The following is a 23451-nucleotide window of genomic DNA, read 5'->3' on the forward strand; positions in this document are numbered from 1 at the left end:
TCTGGTCTAAGGTTATTAGCCCTTGATTCCTTCCAGGAAAGTCAACTGGGTGATAGGCAAAGATACGATACAATCCCAGAGCTCATTTTTAAAGAATTAGATAATGTGTGTTGGCAAGCTCATATTAAAAAATAAAACAGTAAAATAAAACAGCGTGTACACATATGAAAACGAACAACAAGATACAGACATTGAAAGGCCTTACCAGGTTTACTAATGGACCTCCAGAGTTTCCATACTGAAATTGAACAGAAATGGAAATGTTATGTTTGTGTTATAAGATAGTCCGGTCTGTGTTATTCCCCGGCAGCATTCTGAGCGCTGTTCCTAGAGAATGGGGCATGGTTCTTCCCTCAGATTTGTTCTTGTTGACCCAATAACTGGCTAGAAAAAAAGGACCTTACAATTTTCAGAAAGTTTGAGATGTGCCACAAATGGAAAACTTTTGGCTCTGCAGCCCAGAGGCCTGACAGGACCTAACACTTGCTCCTGGGATGAGGCTGGCAACCCACTTGCTCCAAGACCACAGTATTCAATCTGCACAGCACCCTCTGAGGGACCCTAGCCTTGCTGCTGGGGCTGGAATCCATATGGTTTATTAGTTCCTAGACTTCAAGCAGACTGCAAAAAAGTTCGGGGCTGGAGGCGGGGGTGGGGGGGTGGCGGGGTGGCTATAAGAGGCAACGAGTATGCAAAACACAGTGTTTCTTACTTATTAGACAGATGTGGGAGGAAACAAAACACTGCTTCTCAGAAACACCAATCCTTTAGGGAGAGAGCTGAAGTGCAGAAATGAAATGTGCAAGAGATTAATTAGAGAATTGCCTGGTACGGTCCCCAGCTTCGTAAGGAGCCACATGGAACGGTGTAGGCCTAATGCTCCACCTGTGGCCAAGGGCTCTGGTCACAGGCAGGGCTCATGGCTCCCTCCTGGAGGCCGCAAGGTGTGTGTACAATGAGTCCTTCCTGCCAGAAAGGGAGGGCCCCACATGTCCTCAGTGTGTGCCTGAGAGGCCCGTGGGACTGGGGAGCCACTGAGCAAGCCTGCTCAGGTAGGACAGAGGACCTCTTCTCAGTACAGCCCTTTGATAACTGAGGTTCCCTTTACAGGAGTGGCAGCGATTGCTAATGGGGTACTGACAATCTTTGGTGTCCTCTGCTTCAGGGGTTCAAAGGGAACCCTTGTGACAATACTATGAGGATCCTAACTCGATCCCAGTTCCTAATCCTAGCTTTCCTCTGGCAAAAACCTGCCGAAAGCTGCAGCTAGTGGAAGGAAGGAGAGCAGGCAGCTCACATTGATGATGGCGTCCGTCTGGATGTAGTCCATGTCCGAATTCCGGAGCCCAAGTTCTTTGCCACCTCGCTGGGTGGTGCTGACGATCCCAGTAGTGACTGTATTTTGAAGGGAAAACGGGCTTCCAATGGCAACCACAAACTCTCCAGGCCGCAGCTCTGAGGAGCGGCCGAGCAGCAGGACAGGCAGCTTTCCCTGTAACCACAAGGGCAGCCTTGTGTGATTTTAAAAGCCTCATAAGGGTACAGACACAATGGAATGCTAAGGAGGGAGGGACCACCAGGAGACACCAGCCCCCATGGGGGACTGAACCCAGGGATGACATCCCTTTCCTGGGCCTAGAAGTCTGCTGTGAGCCACACACTGGAGGCTGTTGGGGAGCAGATACTGAGGGTGCATGTCAAGGAAAATGAGGGAAGGTGACTGGAGGCCATTTTAGGATCTGATCACATTGAGGCTCCCAGCACAGACTTGCTCTGACACCTGCAGGGCAGATGACAGAGGGCAATAGAATCAATTTAGGATCCATGCTTGGGATGGTTTCAGAGAGCAGAGGGCCTAGGAAGGATCCTGAGCCTGCAGGACTCCAACGCACTAGTCACACCGGCCACTCCCAAATCCTGAGGGTATGGAGAGAGAGACCTTCAGGCAAAGAGATGCCCTGATGTGTGGAAACAGTCCAAGGAACCCCAGCCCCAGTGCCTGGGGAAGCTGCACAGAGCCAGGAGTCCTGGACAATTCTTCAGAATAAGTTAGGACCCCATCAAGCCCATCCTGGAGTCACAGGGCCTTCAGGGCTGGGAGAATGGCTGGGGGCCTCCTCATCCACCAGTGAGGCATTGAGGGCCTACTCCCTCCCTGCAGCAATCCCCACACAACGCCACGCTCTGCAGTGTCCAACTGCACGCACACAGAGGGCTCAGCAGGACATGTTTATCCTGGGCCTGAGCCAGCAGCCTCTGCCAGAAATGACTTCAGCAGTAACAGCCTGCGGGTGGGGCAGCCTTCTGATATGCATTCAGCCACTCTAGGCTGGCCCTGAGGGGCAGGCAAAGGACAGGTGAGAGAAGGTGCTGGGATGGGGTGACCTGGCTGCCCAAAGGAGGAGAGCTGCAGGCTCTGCAGGTCAGCTCAGACCCAGAATGGTGGCCCAGACACACTCAGCCACAACTTGGGAAGCAGGTCCAGGATCCAGGCAGGACTCACCGTAATAGATATTAATCAGCATTTAGCTCAAACCCCATCTGCCCCTGGCCTCTGCCTCCCAGGAAGAGAGCCAGACTCCAGGTCTGCAGAGACCTAATGACAACTCTGTCCCCGTCTTCTGTTCTCAAGTCTGAACTCAGGCCCTGAGGACACTGGGAAGGAGACAAATACTTTGTAGGAAGCTGTGAGGGCAGAGAGGAAGGGATCGAGGCCTATGTGCTGCCTGCCCATCACTGTCATGGGAGGGCCAGGCCTCCAGGTGACACCGACTGCAGCCACTGAGAGCCCAGAGCACCCCATGGATAAGCTTGCCTCAAGTACAGCGAAGTTATTCACACTTGGGGGATCACATAGGCTTTGGACAAGATGGAAAGCAGTGATGAGAGCTCAGTGAGTCTCCCCAAAGAGCAGCCCTCATTCCACACAGGAGGAAATGTGGCTACATAGTGGCTGTTCAGTCACATCTGCACTGGAGGGTCACTCCAATTAACATCTCATTTTAAGTTTTTACTCACATGCTTCATGGATTACGAAGGGTATCGTAAGGCAGACCTAAGCAAGCAGACAGGTATGGTGGGGGTAGATGGGTCTTACCATATAAACCTTGAATTTATGTGAAAGGAATGAACACTCTGCCCGTCAGATGATAAAGTGCTTCCATGATAATCTTGGGGCTTAGGCCATAACTCCCCCCATTTTACAGATGTGGAACCTGAGACCCAGATATAGGGGGCTTCTCACAGCCAATGAGGAACCTGGCTAAATATGAGGATAAATTTCCCGGACATCAAACCTGGACTCCCAGAGTGCAGGAGTTGTAATTTCCAGATTTCTAATTATAGGCAGAAATCCTTGCAAAGTGGGGCGTGGTGCCGAGATGTCAGCCAGGCCAGATTTACAGCTCACCCTGAAGTCAAGCTGCCCTTGGGGGGCCATTTGACCCCCGCTCCCTGCAAGTGCTGGCTGGCTGTGACAGCACCAGGCTGTTCAGCCTCATTCACATCCAAGTGGAGCTAGTTCTCAGTCACAATCCTCACCTCAGGCCCGTCGGCTCGGCAGCTATACATACTTCAGCTGGCCAAATTCCTGCTCATAATTGAGCTTTTTATTCCACACTGTCTAGACATGCGCTCCATGGGGAGACCCACAGGAGATGAAATGCACATATGGCTGGAAGGTACAGTCATGTGTTGGTCTTGACCTGCAGAGGCTGCACGCCACTCCGGGCCCACTCACGCCCAGCCTAAGGCACCGCTCTGTGTCCACAGACTGCTTCCTGAGCCACCCACATCAAAGCCAGCTCCTGGCTCCTGGCTGCAGACGCTCTGTCTGAGGCTCCCTTTGAAGCAGCACCAGCCATAGGCCATCTCCAAGACACCAGAGTGCTAAGGGCCACTCACATCTCCCCATCTCGCCGGAGTGTCACAGAAGCACGCAGAAGCATGCCCACGAAGTAAACAGGGCAGACATCTATCTTCCTCCTGACAGCAGCAGGGGCTGAGGGGAAGAGGAGGAAAAAAGGGGCCCACAGGGCCCCATGGCTCACGGCAGTCTGAGTCTCACACAGAAAAGCGCAAGCTGGAGACACACACACAGGTTGTGAGGTGGAGCAGCAAAGCCCTCAGGATCCCTGTCAGGGCCAGCAGCTCACTCTGGGCCAAGTCCTTCTAGGACCAGGGACATTCCAGGGTGAGACCCTGCCACTGCTGGTTCTTACGGTCCTGCTCGAATTCATGGGAAGCCTGGGAGGCCAGCAGAAAAGAAGGGGCACCTGGCAAGCAGGACAGAATAAGATAAATAGAAAGGTGACACTTTTAACAAAAACTGCAGTTTCAGGACACAAACTCAGTCAAAAATTCCTAAGGTCCTTAACGACACAATAAGCCTGGGGCATTCCCTCCACCTGTAAATTAGCCTTTTTGCCTATAAAAAGGGCCTTTTCCTACAGATGGGCTACAGCTCTGTCACCTGTGATGGTCCTCACCTCTGAATGGGTCATCACCCATCCCTGCAGCATGGGCCCTCCCCTTTCATTTGTAAACTGAAGCCTCTCTTCCCATAGTCACAAGTTCCACAGATTTCTACTCCCAAATCCCATAAATTTACACAGCTTGAGGCCATTAAGTGCTTTTCTCCCTTTTGAGGGCCTGCCCTATATTACTCTCTGTGCGTACTTTAAAAAGTCTGTTACTAAATCCCTTTATGCCTCTTACTGGCATGTCCTGAAAATTCCTTTTCTGTGGTGGAATTCAGCAAACCTGCAGCCTATCCCATGGTGGGAGTTAGTCAAGGTTCCCCAGGCTTGTTTTGGAGACCTCCTTGGACCCTGTCCGGTGACATGCAGGAAATTTCCTAGCACTGGACGGTGTCCTCAAGTCAACAAGAACAAACCCTCACTATCCATTCAGATACAACATACAGCGGGCCCAGGAAACATGGCCCACATGAAAGAGAACACTTCACATGAGAGAGAACAGTCTCAACAAACACTCATGCCTGTCTCCCTATGAGCACAGCACAGGGCCACGAAGACCAGTGCATCCACTCTGGCCCTCTAGGCTTCCCATCTGTTGGGGAGAAGCATTATACAAGTCAACAGGACCCACAGAGTAAAAATGGGTCAAAGTCCATCCTCCTTACCATGGGCATCTCAGCTGAGTGCCACAACTGAGCTAAGGGTGAACTCCCACTGCCAGGACTCTTCAGGGCAGGACAGCTGAGCTGTGCTGAGAGGCGCCTGTGCTGATGGCTTCCCTGGGCCTTTCTGTCCAACATCTACCAAGGTAGCGCAGAAGAGAAGCCAAGACGTGGCCTTATGTACACACACATGCTCATGCAAACATGCTGCATCTAATACTCCACGTACTTGGGAGAACACATTTGGACTAAATGATGTATTAACTCTCTCTCTGAGCCTGGGTCACTTGATTAACTTCTCTAGGTCTCAATTTTACATCCTCTAGAATAAAGCTGATAATCAGTGGTCATCTCAGCTCTGACAATCAGGGTTCTTTCCAGAAGACCTGGTTGTTTCCAAAAATTCTATTACCAGCCAATAGTTATGTGGGTAAGATCAAAAAGGTCCCATGACCTTAATAAATCTCTTAGTACACAACTTCCAATGAGGTCAGAGGATCCCCGCAAAGTTCTACTGCACTGAGAGGACAGGAGATCTCTGGAATTTTCTAGATGGTGACCTGATCAACCATCTTCCAGGGAGGACCCTGCATAGTCACAAGCATCACTAGTTCAACTTCCGCTTAACAGCCCTCAGTGCTCACTTCCTTGTGACCTCATTCCCCGAAGCTTGGAGAGAAGAGCAATAAAACCAATCAGTAGAACCAAAACTAAAGGAAACACTGGCGATTTTCTTTAACCTAATGAGCCAAGTCAATCACTTCTTTCTCTCCCTTGAACGGTAGAAGTGCTCCTCAGTTATAAAAATATTTTTGTTGCTGAATCTGCACAATCTACTGTATCTGTCAGCTGTACAGGACACTCGTTTTCAGGGGCTGGGGCTTCCAGCCTGGCCCTGTGTTGGGTAGTCTGCTTCAAAGGCTGATGTTACAGCATCTGCCTGTGACTCAACTGAGTGATTCAATGTGCCTTCTGGAAACAGTTATGTTAACCTTTCATTTCTTTAAAAAATATGCAGTGGAGGAAATGGTACGTCCCTGTACCCAGGAGGAAACAGACTAGGAGTCCTGGAGAGGACGTTCACATCTAAGGTCCTAATAAGAGAGAGGGAGAGAAAGCGCTCTAACCTGAGTTAGTGGGACAGGAGCAAATGAGCAGGCAAGGACTGGTGGAAAGGTGGCAGACCCATGGGCTGTGGACCAAATTAGCTAAAGATTTTTTGAGGACCAGTTACATCGTGAGCGAGGCCCAGTGTGAAACAGAACTCAGGCCCCTGTGCACAAGGCGGGTTAAAGTGCCGTTAAAAGTACTAGCATATAAGCTCCTCTCTCTCCGTCTGTCTCTACCAATTTCAGTATTTTTGTCCTTCAAGTGCAAAGTCACAAGGGCAGCAAGTGCAGATATCTACCAAGCTTCACAACCCAGCTCTCCAATCACGGTGCCCCACAGGCGGTGTGGAAATCAAGCAGGCATCTCTTTTTTAAACGGTCCACCACTCCAACCTATGCACAACAGATGACCCTAAGGGCACTGGCACCTCTGTGTCCAGTTAGACACACTAGATAACTAGGTAAGGGTGGGAGAAGCTTGTCCCTGCCCAGGGGCATCAGCCTGAGCCCTGCACTATGCACTCCCCAAGATGCTGTGGGGTATGACACTCAACCCTGATCAGCCATGCCCACCCCTCTTCCAGGGGTGGGGGCAGCAGTGACTGCTGCACAGGGCAAGGAAGGAAGGCCAGGCAGAGAACGGGGTCCCAGGAGACAGGGGAGTGGGAAGGCTAAGAACCTAGCATGGGGAGGGAGGAGGAGAGGGAATTATGCCTGAGCCAAGACTCCAAGCCCCCTCAGCATACTCCACCACTTCATTAGATGTCCAGTAAAAAACACAAAGATAAAATTAAAGACGGTGACCTCAGAGCATGGGGCCTTTCTGAGGCCAGGGCCTGAGAGTACCCAGCTCACATACTCATGAAGCTGACCAAGACGGGGACACTTAGGGTTTGGATTAGAGAGGATGAAGGTTATTGGTGATGACAAGGTCAAGAGTGGCTATGGTGAGTCCAAGCTGAGAGCCAGGGCAGGAAGGATCTGCCACACTGAGACTACCACCAACATATCCAGGCCCAGAGGAAGGGGCTCAGCCAGTCACATCACACCTTTTCTCAGCTGACGTGTTATTACTGCTGTGTGCAGAGAGAATAGAGAGGTAAGGTGGATGAGAGGGCAGTGTGGTAGGAGAGGTAAGAAAAGTGAGGCAGATGCATGGAGAGGGAAGGAGAGAGGAAACAGGCTGTGCAAAAGCAGAGGACAAGAACGCAAAGGAAAAAGCAGGATCAGCTTCCTCCTTACCGTTTATGAGCACCACCATAATATTTAGTCTCCTTAAGATACATCAAGAAATGTTTGCCATTCCAAATATCCAGTTAACCACAAAATGTCAACAGTTCTATGCCGCAGCCTACCATACAGTGACTGTATATATTCTGCGGTGTCCAGAGGAAGGAAAACATTGCATTGGTCAAGTGCAATTTTTGTCTTTTTCATACATCAGCCCTTCAATCCACCTGATTTTATCCACTGACCTCAGTATGGCAGATGCTGCTACATAGTGTTTGGCCATGGCAGATGTGCGACAAATATTTAAAAAATCAATGAAGAAGTGAAAAATGAAAGAATGAACAAATCTGATCTTAAAAGATCCATCAGAACCTTAAACAGGGGTAAGGCTTGGGTTAACCGAGGCCTGGCCTTGGTCAGGGTAACTGACTTGGATGTGGCCTGACTTCCAGCCATCTGTAGAGTGGCAGGCGGGGATCAAGGAAGCCAGAGGAGCAGCTTCTGTCTCCTGGTGGTCAGTGGTGGATGTGGGCTGTGCCCCTCACCTGTGTGGAGGCTCAGTGTCCAGAACAGCAGTGGCCCAGCATCTGCCGAATGGAGCTGAAGGCACTCAGGCTCCTCGCTGCTCAAGACCTCCTAAGATCCTGTGTGGGTCCCATGTGGGTCCCTGCTCAGAATATAGCATCCTCTCTAAATGTATTTTAAAATGTTTGAAAGAGGCATAGGCTTTTCTATGTAAAAATAATTAGACATGGTCGATGACAAAGGGCATATTATAACTAATATATATTCATGGCAAAATGTGGTCATAGGGAGGGCTAATGGCTTCCGTGAGTGGCATGGTAGTGGTAAAGAAAACAAAGAGCAAAATACCATGAGTCACATGTTCCTATTATCGGATTCCAGTGCCTCGTTTGACAAAAGTGACTTGTTAATTAGCATGTTTATTAGACTAATCAGTCTTATTTCTCTCTTGCCATACAAAGAGGTCTGGATGGCTTTAGGAAACCAGTTATGGGAAACTGTATCCTCCTGCCACAAATGAGAATGGGGTCAAATCCTTCGGAAACCTTTGTATTCTCAGACTCTCCGGAAACTGACTACACAAGACCTTGGAGCTTTCTGGAAGATAAGCAGGAACCCCAAAGAACCAAGGCCAGGAAATAAACCAGAAAATATACAGAGAAACCAGCTACCCGGAAATGTTGGCTTGTGTTCGGAAAGGTTCTAGTAATCTCACTAGAAAATAAGGGTTTGCACTTGGTCCAAGATCCAGGTCCTGCGGGCTGAAAAGAAAAAGAAGATTCACTCCACCCACCACGGTCCTCTCGCCACCTGTCCCCGTGGCTGGCTCAGCGTCCTTCCCACCTCAGCCTGGCTATCCCTCTGCAGCTAAGCCCCTAAGCGAACACCGGCTTCCCAGCCCCCACGCCTTCTGCCTCATTCTGTCTGTCTCCTTCCTTGTGCTTAGTGCCACATTTAGCCCATTTCACCTGTTTCCCACCCTGGATCTTAAGCCTTGTGGCTTTTGTGCACTGTTGCTACATCCTCCACACCTAATAGAGAGTTTGGCCAAGAGAGATGTTCAATACAACTTAATAAAATCTGCAAATGAATATCTCTAAAGTTATACTCAGAAACTCAGGAAGAAAAAATAATGTCAGCAAAGGAATAACTGAAATTAATGAACAAGACCTTAAAAGATCCAGTAGGATGCTGAAGTCAGACAAATCATGTGTAAAACATGTTGGAATTTCAGTAATCTCCTTTCTACCAGTATCACAAAACAACAGGCAAACATAAGGCTTCTCTCTCTGCTTAATTTGGAAGACTAAAGCCCCATCTTCACCAAAGAAGCGTAATCCCTCCCAAGACAGGAAACGAAATCCACTTGCCCGTCCCCATCTCCCTTGGTCATCTAAGGGTTTCACCTTGGTTGGTGCTTATAAGCATATTATTCCCCAGCCACCCTTAGCTCTTCTAGGTCAAGGACATCATCCACCACCAGGGCTGAAAAACTTTTTCTGGGAAGCACCACAAAGCAAATATTTTTGGCTTCATGGGCATTTGGTCTCCACGCTAACTAATCAACTTCACTGGTAGAGAGTAAAAGCAGCCACAGACTCTACATTAGTAAATGGTCATCATTGTGATCCTATAAAACCCTATTTACAAAAACAGATGCAGGGCCAGATTTGGACTAGTCTACTTGGCCGATCCTATATTCTAAAGCACTGTTACACACTCACTGAATTGTCAAATGAAGTCAACCTCCCCCAAGTGAGGAGGACAGAAGACTTCCCAATTGGGTGCCTACAAATTCAGTCCCAACGACCCAGAACTGCTCTGTCAGAACCATGAATAACAACCTTCATCCAATTCCCTGAAAAGAATACCCAAGTGAAAAAAGGCATTACCATATTAAGAGAAAAATATAGCCAAAGCATTTCCTTAACAATCAACTAAGTTCTTGAGTCTGGGCCAGAGAATACAAAGGGCTCCAGTTTGGAGTTTGGGGAACTGAAATATTTCACAAAAGGAGCCATGATCAGAACAAGGAGAAGCCATGTCCCCATTCACCTCTGGACAAGGGCTGGCACGGAGAAATAAAAGCCCGCTTCCGCTTCACTGTCTGGACTTCCATTCTCTCATGAAATATTGATTCCCACCTCCCTAAAAATGGTAAAAATCAATTCTGTAATAGAAGTCAGCAGGCTCTGTGGTATCTTTAACAAATGCAGTGGGAGCCCTCTGAGTTCCAGGAGAGGAAGAAGATCACAAAAAGCACAGTACGGAGGGAGTAGAGGAAAGATTCCAAAGTGGAAAAACAGCCAAACAAAAAAAGGTGTAGCTATGGCATTAGGAGTGTGCATATACGTGACAGACTCCAGAGGATGCTCAGGCTCTGTGCTATCTGATTCACTTTTGGACATGCTCAGGTCTTAGTCAGTGCCCTCTGACAGTCTTGCGGCCTGAGAAGAACAGGCATGAGTCACACGGAGCACTGCACCACCTCCCTCCCTGGCCACTGCCTGTCCCCAGAGGCTCCACAGACTCTCCTCACTTAAATAACTCCAGGCAGATTCATTACACACCAGGCCAAATTCTCAGAGCAGGGCCTGGAGAGCCTCGGACGTGAAAGGCCCAGGCCCCTCGCCCCTCAAGTGACCATGCTCTGAACTTCCTGATCAAGTGTTGGCCTTCCTGCCCCGTCAGCAGCTCAGCTGTAAGAGGACCCTCTGCAAACAAAGCAGCCCAGCACTCAGAGCTGTACTTGGGCTACTTCAAACAGGTCTGTGGGGGCCACCAGCCCAAAGGTGGCCAGGGACCAACCCAGGCCTGAGGGGAGGAAGAAAATCACCTCAAGACTGGACAAGGCTGTCTCCAAATATTTACCTGGCAGTTGGCGTCAGGAAAAGCACCCACATGAAACCCTGCTGTCTCAGCAGCGCTTTGAGTTACCCAAGTCCACAGACTCACTGTAGCCCTGGCAAAGCCATAGGTCCTTCCAATCCGGAGCCTCTGGCTGAGAGGTGGGGTGTGTGCAGCCAGCCTGCTGCTCAATCTCTCCTCCTTAGAGGGGAACAGGAGCATGGGGAGCAGACCCTGGTGCCTCCCTCCCTTTACTATATTCCAGGAGCCATGGGTCTGGCCTCCGTCAGAGCACATGGCTATAAAACCTCACCCGGGACACTGTTGTTGAGCACTTACTGCCCTGATGGGTGAATGACACAAATGAATCCCTCACAATCCAGCAGAAGAGATAGAGCTGAATTTAAAATAACAAACAAAAAAACCCAAATGAAGCTGTGTGTGGTGGCTGAGGCAGAAGGATCACTTGGAGGCAGGAGTTAGACACCAGCCTGGGCACCAGAGTGAGACCAAATCTCAAAGTAAATGCATAAACACATAAGTAAATAAAGAAATAAATAAGGCAGTGATCACTTGTGATAAAGAGATAAGGAGGGAAAACACTGGGATGGAAAGGAGTCATTATGACCGGTGAGGCTGAGGGGACTGGGGAGCCACATTATGTTGTGAATCAGACCTGAAAGACAGGGAAGTCAGCCACGTGAGGAATGGAAGAAAATGCCCCAGAGGAAAGGAAAAAGCCCTAGGGAACTGAGGAGGGGGTGGCCGAGAAGAAGAAGAATGTGGCAAGAAGGGGCCAGATGAGGAACGAGAGGGAGGGGCTCCATTCAGTCAGTGGAGCCCCAGTGAGGAGGGATGGTCTCTTAGGGTGCACTGGGAAGTCCATAAAGCTTTTACGCAGAATGGGCAGACACCCTCCGAAACAATCGGCACAGCTAGCAAAGCAGCTGTAAGGAAAGGGACTTTCCCTGCCTACCTTGTTCAATACCACCCCAGTATTCCTGCCCTGTGCTCTGGCCTAAAGAAACCAAATAGCTCCCTCTTTACATCTCTCCTCCCCAGCCCTATATCTCCGCCTTTCTCTAAACTACACAGACAAAATGCTGTTATTGGATAAAAATCAAAAATATTCTGCATACATGGCCAGTGGCACATATTAAACACATTTGGAAAGAGTTTGTGTCCAAAGCTGAACTAGTTTGCCCTCAAAGCTGCTTTCCATTAAAATGTTTACATGCCTACTCTCCCTACTTCCTGGGGCTGTATTCCCACTCCAGACCAACAATGGTCCCATCCAAGGTCCCCAAGAAAGGGAACTTTCAATTCTAGAACAGGAGCAAGGAAAGGGATACCAGGCAGGTGGGAAGGACAGGCCTGCAGGGGACCTTCCCTCCTCCAGCATGGTGGGGGCAGCAGGCTGGGGCCACCCATGAGCCTTCTCCAAACGTTCTCCAGAGTCTCAAACACACAGCAGCCAAATGAGTGCACACATGTCTACTCGGCAGAGAGAAGTGACAGAGTTCTTTGGTCACAAGCCCAGAAACATCTCCAGCAACTGCAAGCCAAGTAACTCCTAGCCCCTAAAGACCGGAAGAGGGCTCCAAGAGAGGAAGTGCAGGCTCAGGGCTCCAGTGCTGGAGCTCAGGCGGTGCTGCCAGGCACTCCAGGGGCCACCAAGACCACACCCGTGCTCATCCATCATGTGTGCCTGCAGCTGAGGTTTGCAATTTCGGGGAGAACATCTGCTTGCCTTCACTAGGTCAGGTGTCCACATCTTGGCCATGGGGGAGACAGCCACATAACCGATGGCCCCACTCTGGCTGTCCAATGGGGAACAGGCAGATCCCTGAAGGAAATCCTGGCTGCTGCTCCCAGAAAAGGAGCTAGGTCATCATAAAGTGACAAGGACAGCAGATGTACCTTCCACTTTAAAAGTGTCAAGAATGCCATATTCAGGAAGGACAGGGCCGGGGATTTAGCTCAGTGGTTTCGCCGCCTGCTGTGCAAGCACAAGGACCAGAGTTCAATCCCCGGTACAAAAAAAAAAAAAAAAAGGAAGGACACTGGCAGTGCCAAGGGCACTCAAGATGCTGGGGTGGAACTGGGCCCAGATGAGGAGCCATCAGGTTGGTCACTGGGTGTATGGCCACACTAACTTTATCAGGTTATCCTTACATGGCCCCAGGGAGGCTGGGCCACAGCCTCACATGACAAGGTGCCACTGGTAATGATTTTCCTTCCCAGACCCCAATTTTTATGGTCCTGTTTTGCCTTCTCTGAGTTTCCCTGATCTGTTTCTTTGGTGCTGTCCCTGTCCCTCAGATGACGCAATGCCAGGTGCTCCCATCCACCAAGTGCACACACAACCTCACACGCTGAGTGAATTGGTGCTGGGATCTGTCAGCCTCTGTGCCAGCTCCTTCCAAACCAAGCCTCCTGACAAGCCAGTTTCCCCCATACTGACTCTCATAAAACCTAGAGGACAAAAGAGAGAGAGCCAGCAGAGATGTTTTTCTCTCCCCACTTCTAACTCTCAGCAAAAAAGAGAGGAAAAAAACCAGTTTAGTCAGTGGAAACTGGGCTTTTGTGTGGGCGTCTGCAATTTAATATCCTTTCATTTCCGATTCCATTTTGAAAAGCCACATCAGTTCCATTCTAAAATTTCAAGTACACTTTTTTGGGGCGCTTGCCACATATGTCAAACAGCACACTGCTAACTACAGAGCTCGACTAGCAGGGACAAGAGGAGCGAGGTCTAAAACCTTCTGCTTATCTCCTCTACCAGGATCTTCCACCTCCTGCCTGGATATGCCAGGGATGACTTGAGCTCTAGTCTCCACTTTAGCTTAAAATCGGAAAAGAAGATCCTTGGGGCAGAAGCAGATACATGGTATACGCCCACACGTTCCGAACATGGGATGACTCTGTGGGGTCAGCGCACACACCCTGCAGACCAGAGCCCTGCCTACAGATGGCCCGGGCCCCTATGCTGGCTGCCATTCAAGGGCCCAGTGAAGCCCAAAGTCCCACATGTGGCCACAGGCTGTGCTATTCTGGCAGCCTCCTTCCAATTAGATTACCACATCCTGCACACCTTTCTACAGCATTCCCGAAAAAGATGCAGCAGTCTTGTGCAGCCTATTTAGGGCCGAGCTGTCCCATCACACGCAGAGGCCAGGCTGCATCCTGTGAATGGGCTTGGGCACTGGGGGAATGGCACCCTGGCTGTCCTATGTGGCTAGGATAATTAGGCACAGCTGTGTGGCCTCAGACAGGCCACTTATGTTCTCTGAGCCCCATTTCTTCCTCCACAGAGTGGAGATAAAAGAGCTATCTCACAGATGGTTAGAGAGGAAGGCAGAGCCTGGCCCAAAGGATCTTGTGACCAGTAAATACATTTTGAAAGATGAGTTGTTGCTAGAAATTCCACAGTGACCTAACAGAAATGACACACAATTGTGACTTCACAAAAGGCCAGCTACCCACACAGCCAATGAGCCTGTATTATCCTAAACCTCTTCAGCTTGTGTCTGGCTATGCAGCCTCAGACAGGTAAAGGTAATATGCTGCAGGGAGGGTGTAAATGTTTTGGCCAATGGTTTTCTGAAAAGTTGGCTGTGAAGGAGCCTAGGATGGTGCAGCAGCCTGGTGCTGTTAAAAAAAGATCCAGAATCCTACTGCCCAAACAGTACACAGAGCTGTTTCCATTGACAGCCAAACAGCCTGTCTAATGACACACCTATTTGCCTTCAAGGCCAACAGTGAGGCAAAGCAAGCAGAGAGCTGATGAGGAGACCTTCCTGACTCTCCCAGGTCTTTTCCTGGACCAGCAACAAGATCCCAGCTAACTTGATTCTTCCTCTATCTGAAGTCTAGAGAACTGGAAGGACATGAAGAAGCTATAAAATGCAATCTTAGCGCACCTGCCAAACAACAAACTCATCTCTGTAATCAATATGACAAGCAGGAGAAATTTTTGATGACCCAGTCAGAACTGGATTTAATTTCATGCATAAAGACTTTGCTAAACAAATCAGAGCAAAAATGACTACAAGAAGAATATTCAGATAGAAAGCATTTTTTTCTTTTGCAATGTTGGGGATCAAAACCAGGGCCTGAGTTACATCCCTATCCCTGAAAGCATCTCCAAATACAACATTTGCCAAATTGGGCTCACTGTTTCTTTCTCAGCTGTACCCACACACAAAGTTGCATAGTCAGAAAATGATAACTGCAGAAATACTACAGTCTGCGACCTTTGGCAAGTAAGCCACATGCACATTAGCATACTAAAGGTTCGGAGCAGTTCTCTAAAGAAGAAATCCATTAGCTTTATTTTAATTCAACTTTCTCCATATGAAAAACTGAAAACATATCTAGTAACCTTACAAAGACTTTAATTTAGTAGACCTGGTTTGTTTGCAAAGCAGCTGTTTATATAATAAGCATGGCTCATTCTGAAACTCAGCACATTCTGTATTTATGTGTATGATTCATGATGTATCTGTGGAAATAAACACAAATTTTAACAGATGCCTCCAGATAAAGAATGGGAGGAAGACTCAATCTTCACTATACAAACCTATTATTTTACTTTTTAAATGTTTAAGATGCTATTTTTAAACTTTCTGATCAAATAGCAAGCGTCTTCCAGAAGCTGCCCTCAGCCCCTTCCCTCCCTTATCCAGTCCCTCTTGAGTGCAGACCTGACTGGACTAGGAGCTGCAGCAGTCCCCTTGAGCACCCCAGGAAATCAGACAGCTTGGGTGCCTCTGTCATCTTTGGGTCAGGCCAAGAGTTTGGCTGGGGTGCATGAGAGCTCAGCTCAGCAGGTTAGCTAGTGGTGGGCTGGCCACACTTGGAAGACACTGGATGGTCACTCACCTCGTGGTCAATTTTAATAAGTGCAATGTCTGCCTTTTCATCCACATCCTTGATTTTGGCTTCATAGGTAGCTCCATTCTTCAGCTCAACTTTGACCCGGTGCTTGTTGGTCACCACATGGGCATTCGTTACAATCAGTCCATCTTCTGACACAATGAACCCAGACCCACTAGCCACTGGAACTTCCCTCTTAGAAAAAGGCAGCCTGCAACCCAAAGGGACAGCACTGTTAAGCCTGAAACACCTTATAATGAGACTTCAACACATGGAGTAACGTTCTGCAAGAACAACACACATCTGTACTTGTTTCTTTATGTGATGGGTCTAACATTTAAAAAACTAAACATTAGTTTAGTTTTGGCAAGGCATTAAAAAAATCCACGTATAAAATATTCTTAAGAGAATCTTCACAGCCAAAAGTTCATTAAAATATTTGAAAGGTCAAGAGTGTAGATTTAAGTAGTCAGATGGAAAAATATCCTAAGGGAGAAATACTTATCGTGATACAGGAATCTATTCTGTGACATTTTGACACTTTGTGTCTCAAAAAAATAGCTCTGATGTTTTGTTAATGGAGGCATTTATCACTAAAAGCTTCATACGTTATAGAAAAAAAGAAACCTCCTCTTTACTTGCGAAACAACTCGATGTGAACCACAGCAGGAGCGATCTTCTCCACCACGTCAGCAATAAAGTTGTATTTATGGCGCAAACTGTTGGGATCTTCCTGCCCTGAGAACAAAAGCAAAGGACAGACACTTAATGATATTGGCTTTTGTGTCTCGGTCAACTGGAGAAAGACATGGGTTAGTGAAGCCAAAATGCACTGCAGCAAAAACATACACACTCACATGTGCACACAAACACGCCCACATACAGTATATATACTTACACTCAAACACACCCATACTTGTACATGCATACACACACACAGGTGTACCAGAACACAAATACACATACTCACACACACATGCATAGAGTCACATATACACACATATCTTCAGTGTGAAGGAAACCATTTCCCAGGCTGAGTAATACTGGGACACTTCCAAGTCCTCTTGTGACCCATCACAGCTGCATAGCCACAGGCTCCACGAGCAGCTCGAGCATTTATAGACTTCTTAGTTTCTTAGTTCCTGCCAGAGCTGTACCACCAGGAATTGTGGTAACCCCACTCAATAGCACTGGGCCCAGGGACACCCTGGGGCCAGCCTGCTGCTTCCAAGCTTCCCTTGTTGGCTCTGAGGGAGCATCTATGAATGAAGGGCCCGCTCCAGCCTGGCTCCTCTTCCTAAGTTGCTTTATTTCAGGGCTGAAATCTGATCTCTTTCCATAGCACAATGTTTTCAGGTTCAAAGATCTGCAATTACTAGGGAAAATAAACTAACTCAACAAATGCACGATATCATCGTTTTATTATTTCTGCTTTCAAAACACTTTCACATGCTACCTCATTCTAATTTTTCCTACTTTCTCTAGAAGGGAAGAATGAAGTATTCTTCCCATATTTGGGGAAACGGAAGCTCGCAGACTTTGAGTAACTTTTTTGTGGATACTAAATGTTCTTAATAAAGAGCATAAATAGCAAAAAAATCACCAAATTCACAACTTTTCCTCTTCATTCCTGGCCCCACTTGTATGTGTTACCCTCTGGGGTCTCCAAGTAACTATGATTAACTGGTGCATCTCCCTCAGCACCCCAATGGGAGATTTAAATAGGGGGTGGAAACATTGGTCCAAACACAGATCCTAGTGACATCAACCACAGACAGCTGTAAATAAACACATCTGGGCTTCCAGGGTCCAGCTTCCTGGGCAAGGGCCAAGCAGAGGTTTAATTCTGGCAAGACCAACAACCCTAGAGGGGCATGGCACGCCTGAGACTCAAGAGAAGCACAATGGCTAGAGTCCTGCCAATAAGGATCATTAAGTCACTTCCTCTTTCTGCCTTCCCAAGGTAGGAAAGGAAAAATCCACTCCCATCACGGGTAAAGATGAACATGGGGTTTTCTAGCTCAAATGAGAAGTAGATGCTTCCTCACAAGCTAAAAAAAAAGCGGCTCCTGAGGCCTTCCACCAGGAAAGCTTACAGAGGGGATCTGCTTGATGACTAAAAGGCCCGAAGTCCATCCTCAGTTTGTGGGGTGGCCTCTACTTCCCCACCTATAACATGGGGCTGCTGCCTCCAAATGAGCTGCAGTGTTGATTCCAGCTCTGACTCTGATCCAATCCCTGTCTCTACTGCACAGGACAAAGAACAATGTGCAACTGGGGAACGGGTGCCGGGCTCTCCCAATTCTGCAGGTGAGCAAAGAGAAAGGAGGAGGAGCAGTGCAAAGACAGACAGTGCTGAAAAGCCCAAGTGACAAGCCTTAATTGTGCAAGTCAGATGAAAAAGTGACCCAACCTCCAGTGCCACCACTTGGTGGCCAGCATTCATGTAGAAATGAAACAGAGTAAAAACTGAACACAAGGAACTCCAACTAGTAATTGTTCAAAGATGGACAAAATGTCAACCCAAACAAGAAGAAATGTTTGGCTTCTCACGGTGCAATTTCAGAATGTGGACTTCAAGTGTCTCTAAAAGCAGCCTGCTCATTGTTAAGATTCTTGTTCCACTTACAAGGCTTGTCTCCCAAACCAAAGGGAGTTGCTGTGGCCTTCTGCCCTCAGATACCCTGGCTGGCCCTGTACGCTCTGAGGGATGGGGAGGGATCAACACTGCAGGAGCCAGGCCACTCAGCAAGGGAGAGAATCAAGCACAGACTCTGGCCTCAAGTGTGTGGCCTCAGCCTTGTCACTGAATTCTTCCAAGCTCAGTCCTATATCCGTATGATATGATGATGATAGCAACTACCTCAGTGTGTTCGCTGTGTTGATTTCATGAGCTACTGCCTGGGAAGTGCTTGCCCAGAGAAGACATATAGTTTAGAAAGAAAAAAGTCAAAAGGACTGGCAAAGGTGCTGCTCAGAAAGAGGCTGGGGGCAGATGTGAGTGCTTCGACACATTGGCAGGATTATGGGGAGGGAGAGCTGGAGCCACCATCTTGGCAAACTCATCGGGGTCCTCGAGGCTTCTATTAACAACAGCACCATCACAGCAACCCCTGCAGAGGCACAGTCACGGGGAGGTTATGAGATGGATAGACCAGTTGTTCTGGGATTAACTTGCACCTGTGCTCCCCAGCTCACAAGGTTACCCGCCAGCCACTGCAGAAGGGGCGGGGTGTCAGGTCAGCAGGTAATCTGGCTGGAACTGCAGCCCAGCTGAGCTCTCCCCCTGATGGAGCAGCCAACGAGAGGAGGCAGAGATAGCATCCTCTCTGCATTGTTCCCTTAGGCTAGAAGCAGAGATAGCATCCTCTCTGCATTGTTCCCTTAGGCTAGAACCGATGCAGAGGGCTGTGAGGATGGGAAGTCCCAGACAAGGGCAAGCCCTAGCCCTTCTAACAGCTCCATTACTGCACAGACCAGGAAGCTGAAGCTGGCTGCCATTCAGTAATGGACCACATAATGAGGGAGGAGAAAGGAGTGAAGGCATGGAGACGGAAAGGAATATGAAATTGTTGTTATCTGCAGATGACATGGTGGTCTTTCTAGACAATGACTAGGAATCTGCAAATATAGTACTACAATTAGTGAGTTTATCAATGTCACAAGATAACATAACAGCATCAAAAATGTTACTTAAGGAGTTACTTATAAAATATGTATAAGAACTATACACTGAAAGCTCCAAAATACTGCCAAAATAAATTAAAGAAGAGTGGTGTCATACTTACAGCTTAAAGACTCACTACTGTTAAACTATCAATTCTCCCCAAATTGACCAGTAGACTAGTCCTCATAAAAAAAATTTTCAGCAGGAGTTTTTATAGAAATTTGTAATTTATTTCTAAAATTCACATGGCAAGTAAAGAATCTTAAACATCTAAAATAATTCTCACAAAGAAAAACCGAATGACATACTATGGTATTTCATTTTTAAACAGAAAAACTCTATAATAACTAGGATTAGTAGAAAGATGAATTACTATAATTCAGAAAGATTTTTCCTCTTACCTAATGATTCTTTATCATTACTGATTTCTGACACAGCTAGCTCATTCAGTATAACCAACATTTCCTATAGTTTTACGAGTTTAAAGTTGCTAGGATTCCATTCTAGGATAATAAATGATTCATTTCTCTTCTTTATAAACTGAACAAACATACAACTTCATCAATCTGGCTTGCTTGGATCCCATCACCACTGGGGGTTTACAGGCAATACTTAACTGTTTCAACAACTGCCTTCCAGAGGAAAAGAAGCACACCGCACGGAGACGTTCCAGTAACTGCTACCCACTACGGAGCATTTACCAAGAAGAGAAAGCCCTAGCATCAGCCATTGCTCGGCATCCATGGCAGACAGGCTTTGGGGCCCTAGCACATAGCTCGAGTCCCCTGTGTAACAGGGCACGATGTTTGCATACAACTTACACAATTCTCCCATGTACTGTCAATCATCTCTAGATCCTAATACTGTGCAAATGTTATATAAGAGTCGCACTGCTTAGGGAATAATGACAAGAAAAAAGTCTGCCCATGTTCAGTACTGATGCCATTTTCTCTCATATACTTTGTACTTTAATATGACATGCGTTGCATACAACACATGTTCAATTTGCAGTGGGTTGAATCCATGGATGAGCAACCTGTAAATACCGAGCACTGTCTGTTTCTGACGTACATCACAGGGTAGTAGGAACCAAAGGACAAGTTCTTTTACCTGTGTTTCTTGCAAAAGTATAAGCACAAAATTGGGTTGCTTTACATCAAAACATGTGTTTCTTTCATCTTTAAGGCAAAAATGTCAGGCAAAGATTAGAACTGAGGCAGGAAGAAGAGAGCATCTAGCCCTGATGTCCTAGTGCCATGCTCCTCAATCCACGCCACAAGGCACCACAGAACAGTACAGCAAACACAAGACATTTCACCTTCTTTGGGGAAACACAACGGCACCCCATGCTCATTGGACACCTCATAAACTAGCTCCAGGTTCTTCAGTTTCAAAGCCATAAGGCAATGGCATTCCTTTTGATGATTCCACCTTTGTGAAGTTGCATTTCTGGAACTCACTGATAACAGGAACACACTGCTCAAAAATCAGTGTTGAACTAGAAAATGGAGGTGACAGTGTCCAGTGTGATTCCAAGAATCGGGCATACACATCGCATTCACAGGGAATCATGGTTATTGGAAAATGAAGTCAAAACTTTTTTTCTTGTTTCACAATACTTACTAAGGTTTTTGGACCTAACTACTTGACAAATGGAACCTTGGGGTACTTTTCTGACCTCAGGTGCCATGAAAAAAATTACTAAGGGTGCTCTAAACCTTGAAAGTTTGGGGGCCTCTGCCTGATGTCTCACGGGCTCTCTCCAGTGGCTGATGCTGAACCCTGCATGGACGCAGTAAATGAGAGCAGGCAGACTTACAGCAAAGTCAGCAAAGCTCTGGCTTGGAGCTCCATTTGCTCTGAGGGGTGCCCTAGCAAAGTAGTCATTACATGCTTTTGGAAATTTTGTAGATGTAGTTAACTTGCAGCTGGCTGACATCACAGGCTCCCTCCCTGCCACACAGTGGGTATCTTGTCAGGGAGGCTCCTCAGAGGAAAGTACAGCTGGGGAAATAATTTTGTTTGGTTTAAATGAGATGCATCTACATGCCCTGCAGTCACTCTGTCTCTAGTTAGGTGACTGTACTTATCCTGGTGCACATAAAATTTCCAGAGTCACGCCCACTGCCCCTCTGCTCCCAGTTCTGCAAGTTGGTATGGAGGAGGTTCCGAGGATACTGTGTTGGTAGTAGGGAAATATAAAAGATTGAATTAATCATAATAATATAAATAATAAAAAATATAACAGTAAATAATTCTTTTTTTTTTCTCTACAGGAAACATTCCAAAATCATTACCACATGAAAAGGTGATCAGAATCAACAGCCAAAAACTAAAGGGGGTGGAGAGGTGTATAAAAAGTGCAGGTGGGGCTGGGGATTTAGCTCAGTGGTTCTGCCGCCTGCCTCGCAAGCACAAGGACCCGAGTTCGATCCCTGGTACCAAAAACATTTTAAAATTTAAAAAAAAAAAGTGCAGATGTATCTGGCAGTTAATAACATCATATTTTGCTGGATTTTGTGATGCTTGTGGTATTTGCTTTTTGAAGTTTTTAACTTCTGGTAGTTTCATTTTTCAATCTAGTCCATACCTAATGTTGAATATATAATTTTGAGTTTTCTTAAAGAATCTCCTTAATTGTGAAAGTCTCAGATCCCATAAACCTGGACCTGCCACGGGAAGGTCCCTATTCCTGCCCAGGCAGCAGATCTCATTCCCCGCAGTGTCTCCAGCACGTGGTTGGCTCCCAGTATGACAGGGCACCTGGGACACCTGAGCTACAGCTATGTGACAGGCTGCCTTGGCCAGCCAGCCAGAACCCTCAGCCAACATGCCACGGGCAGGAGGGAGGGCTCTGCTGTAGAGGCCAGGGCAGCCCCAGGCCTTCCCCTGGCAGTCCTGGGGACCCCAGGCCAGCCCTGTCCTCCACAAACCAGCAGCAATCCCAGATCTGGCCCCGTCACCCAACACTGCGCCTGTGCTCTTTGCTCCGTTCATTGGCCCCTGCATTTCCAGCAAGGTTACCCAAGCTGAGAAAGGTCACGACCTCCCAGCGAATGCCACTGTGGCTTCAGAGGCAGGCCTGGCATGAAATCCCATTGTAATTCATAGCTGCAGCACTTCAGGTAGTGGTTGTCACTGTCCAGGCCTCCATCTCCCTTCTTCCCGGAACATGGAGATGTAACATATAAAGGACAGCTGGGAGTCCCAAGTGACCTAAGGCACCTAAGTGCTAAATCGCACACCCACCCTCAAGGCCAAGGTCTTTGGGTTGTCATCAGCCAGCTTTCTGCTCAGGGCTGGGCCTCTCCTGCTTCAGAAATGTCTAAGGCTCTCACTTCTCTCCCAGCCTTCAAAATACTCCACTCCACCCCAACCCCTTGCATTCATATGTATTTCCTTCCTGCCTGGAACACTTTATTCTCCTCCATTACAGCTAGTCAAATCCCACTCAACCTTTCATACTGGCAGTAAAATATCACTAAGGATAATAGTACTTACTTATTGCACATTTACTGTTTACCATGTGTCAAGCACAATGCTGGGCACAGATGTGATCCCTAATTTTTGGTACAAGTCTACAGGCGGACTTCTGTATGCTCAGCCTACAGAAAGATGGAAAAATAGAAGGTCAGAGGAGGAAAACATGTTGCTTAAGGCCTCAGAACTGGAAGTGGCAGAGGCAAGAGGCTAACCCATCCATCTGGAGCTCCTGAGCCGGAGCTCTTTGCTCTGCATCTATGACCTCCCTTCCTGGTCCCAACTTTCCGACCCCTGCACCCCACACCATTGTGGGAACATGGTTCACACTTCCGGGCCAAGAGATCAGGACCAGGATGTGGGATTAACAACCCAACCTTCCTTTTCAGCAAGAACAATCCCGTCATCCAATTTCTCAGCAGAGTTGGTAAGTACAGCTAATTTGGAAAACAGAACACAGTGTATTCGAGGGAAAAGAAATGAATCCTCCTTTCTTCACAGGGAACAGCATGTTCCCAAAATTCAAATCAGTTGCAAGAACAGACTGATCAAATCCCTGGCATTTTAATGCATTG

General features: G+C 47.6%; 1 protein-coding gene across 1 annotated transcript in view; it reads right to left on the minus strand.

Annotated features, from left to right (window-relative positions):
• The window catches only part of Htra1 (HtrA serine peptidase 1), a 51521-nt gene that overhangs the window by 6261 nt on the left and 21809 nt on the right, over positions 1 to 23451 (minus strand). The window contains exons 2-5 of the mRNA XM_004838781.3: positions 16368 to 16467; positions 15736 to 15940; positions 1298 to 1492; positions 206 to 238 (exon numbers count right to left, since the gene is read on the minus strand). Coding sequence (XP_004838838.2) covers positions 206 to 238; positions 1298 to 1492; positions 15736 to 15940; positions 16368 to 16467 — 533 coding nt within the window. The remainder of the gene's footprint in view (positions 1 to 205; positions 239 to 1297; positions 1493 to 15735; positions 15941 to 16367; positions 16468 to 23451) is intronic.

This window comes from Heterocephalus glaber, unplaced genomic scaffold, assembly GCF_053883595.1.
Source record: "Heterocephalus glaber isolate CG9 unplaced genomic scaffold, H.glaber_assembly_v1.0 deba00001497, whole genome shotgun sequence".
Taxonomy (NCBI): Eukaryota; Metazoa; Chordata; class Mammalia; order Rodentia; family Bathyergidae; genus Heterocephalus; species Heterocephalus glaber.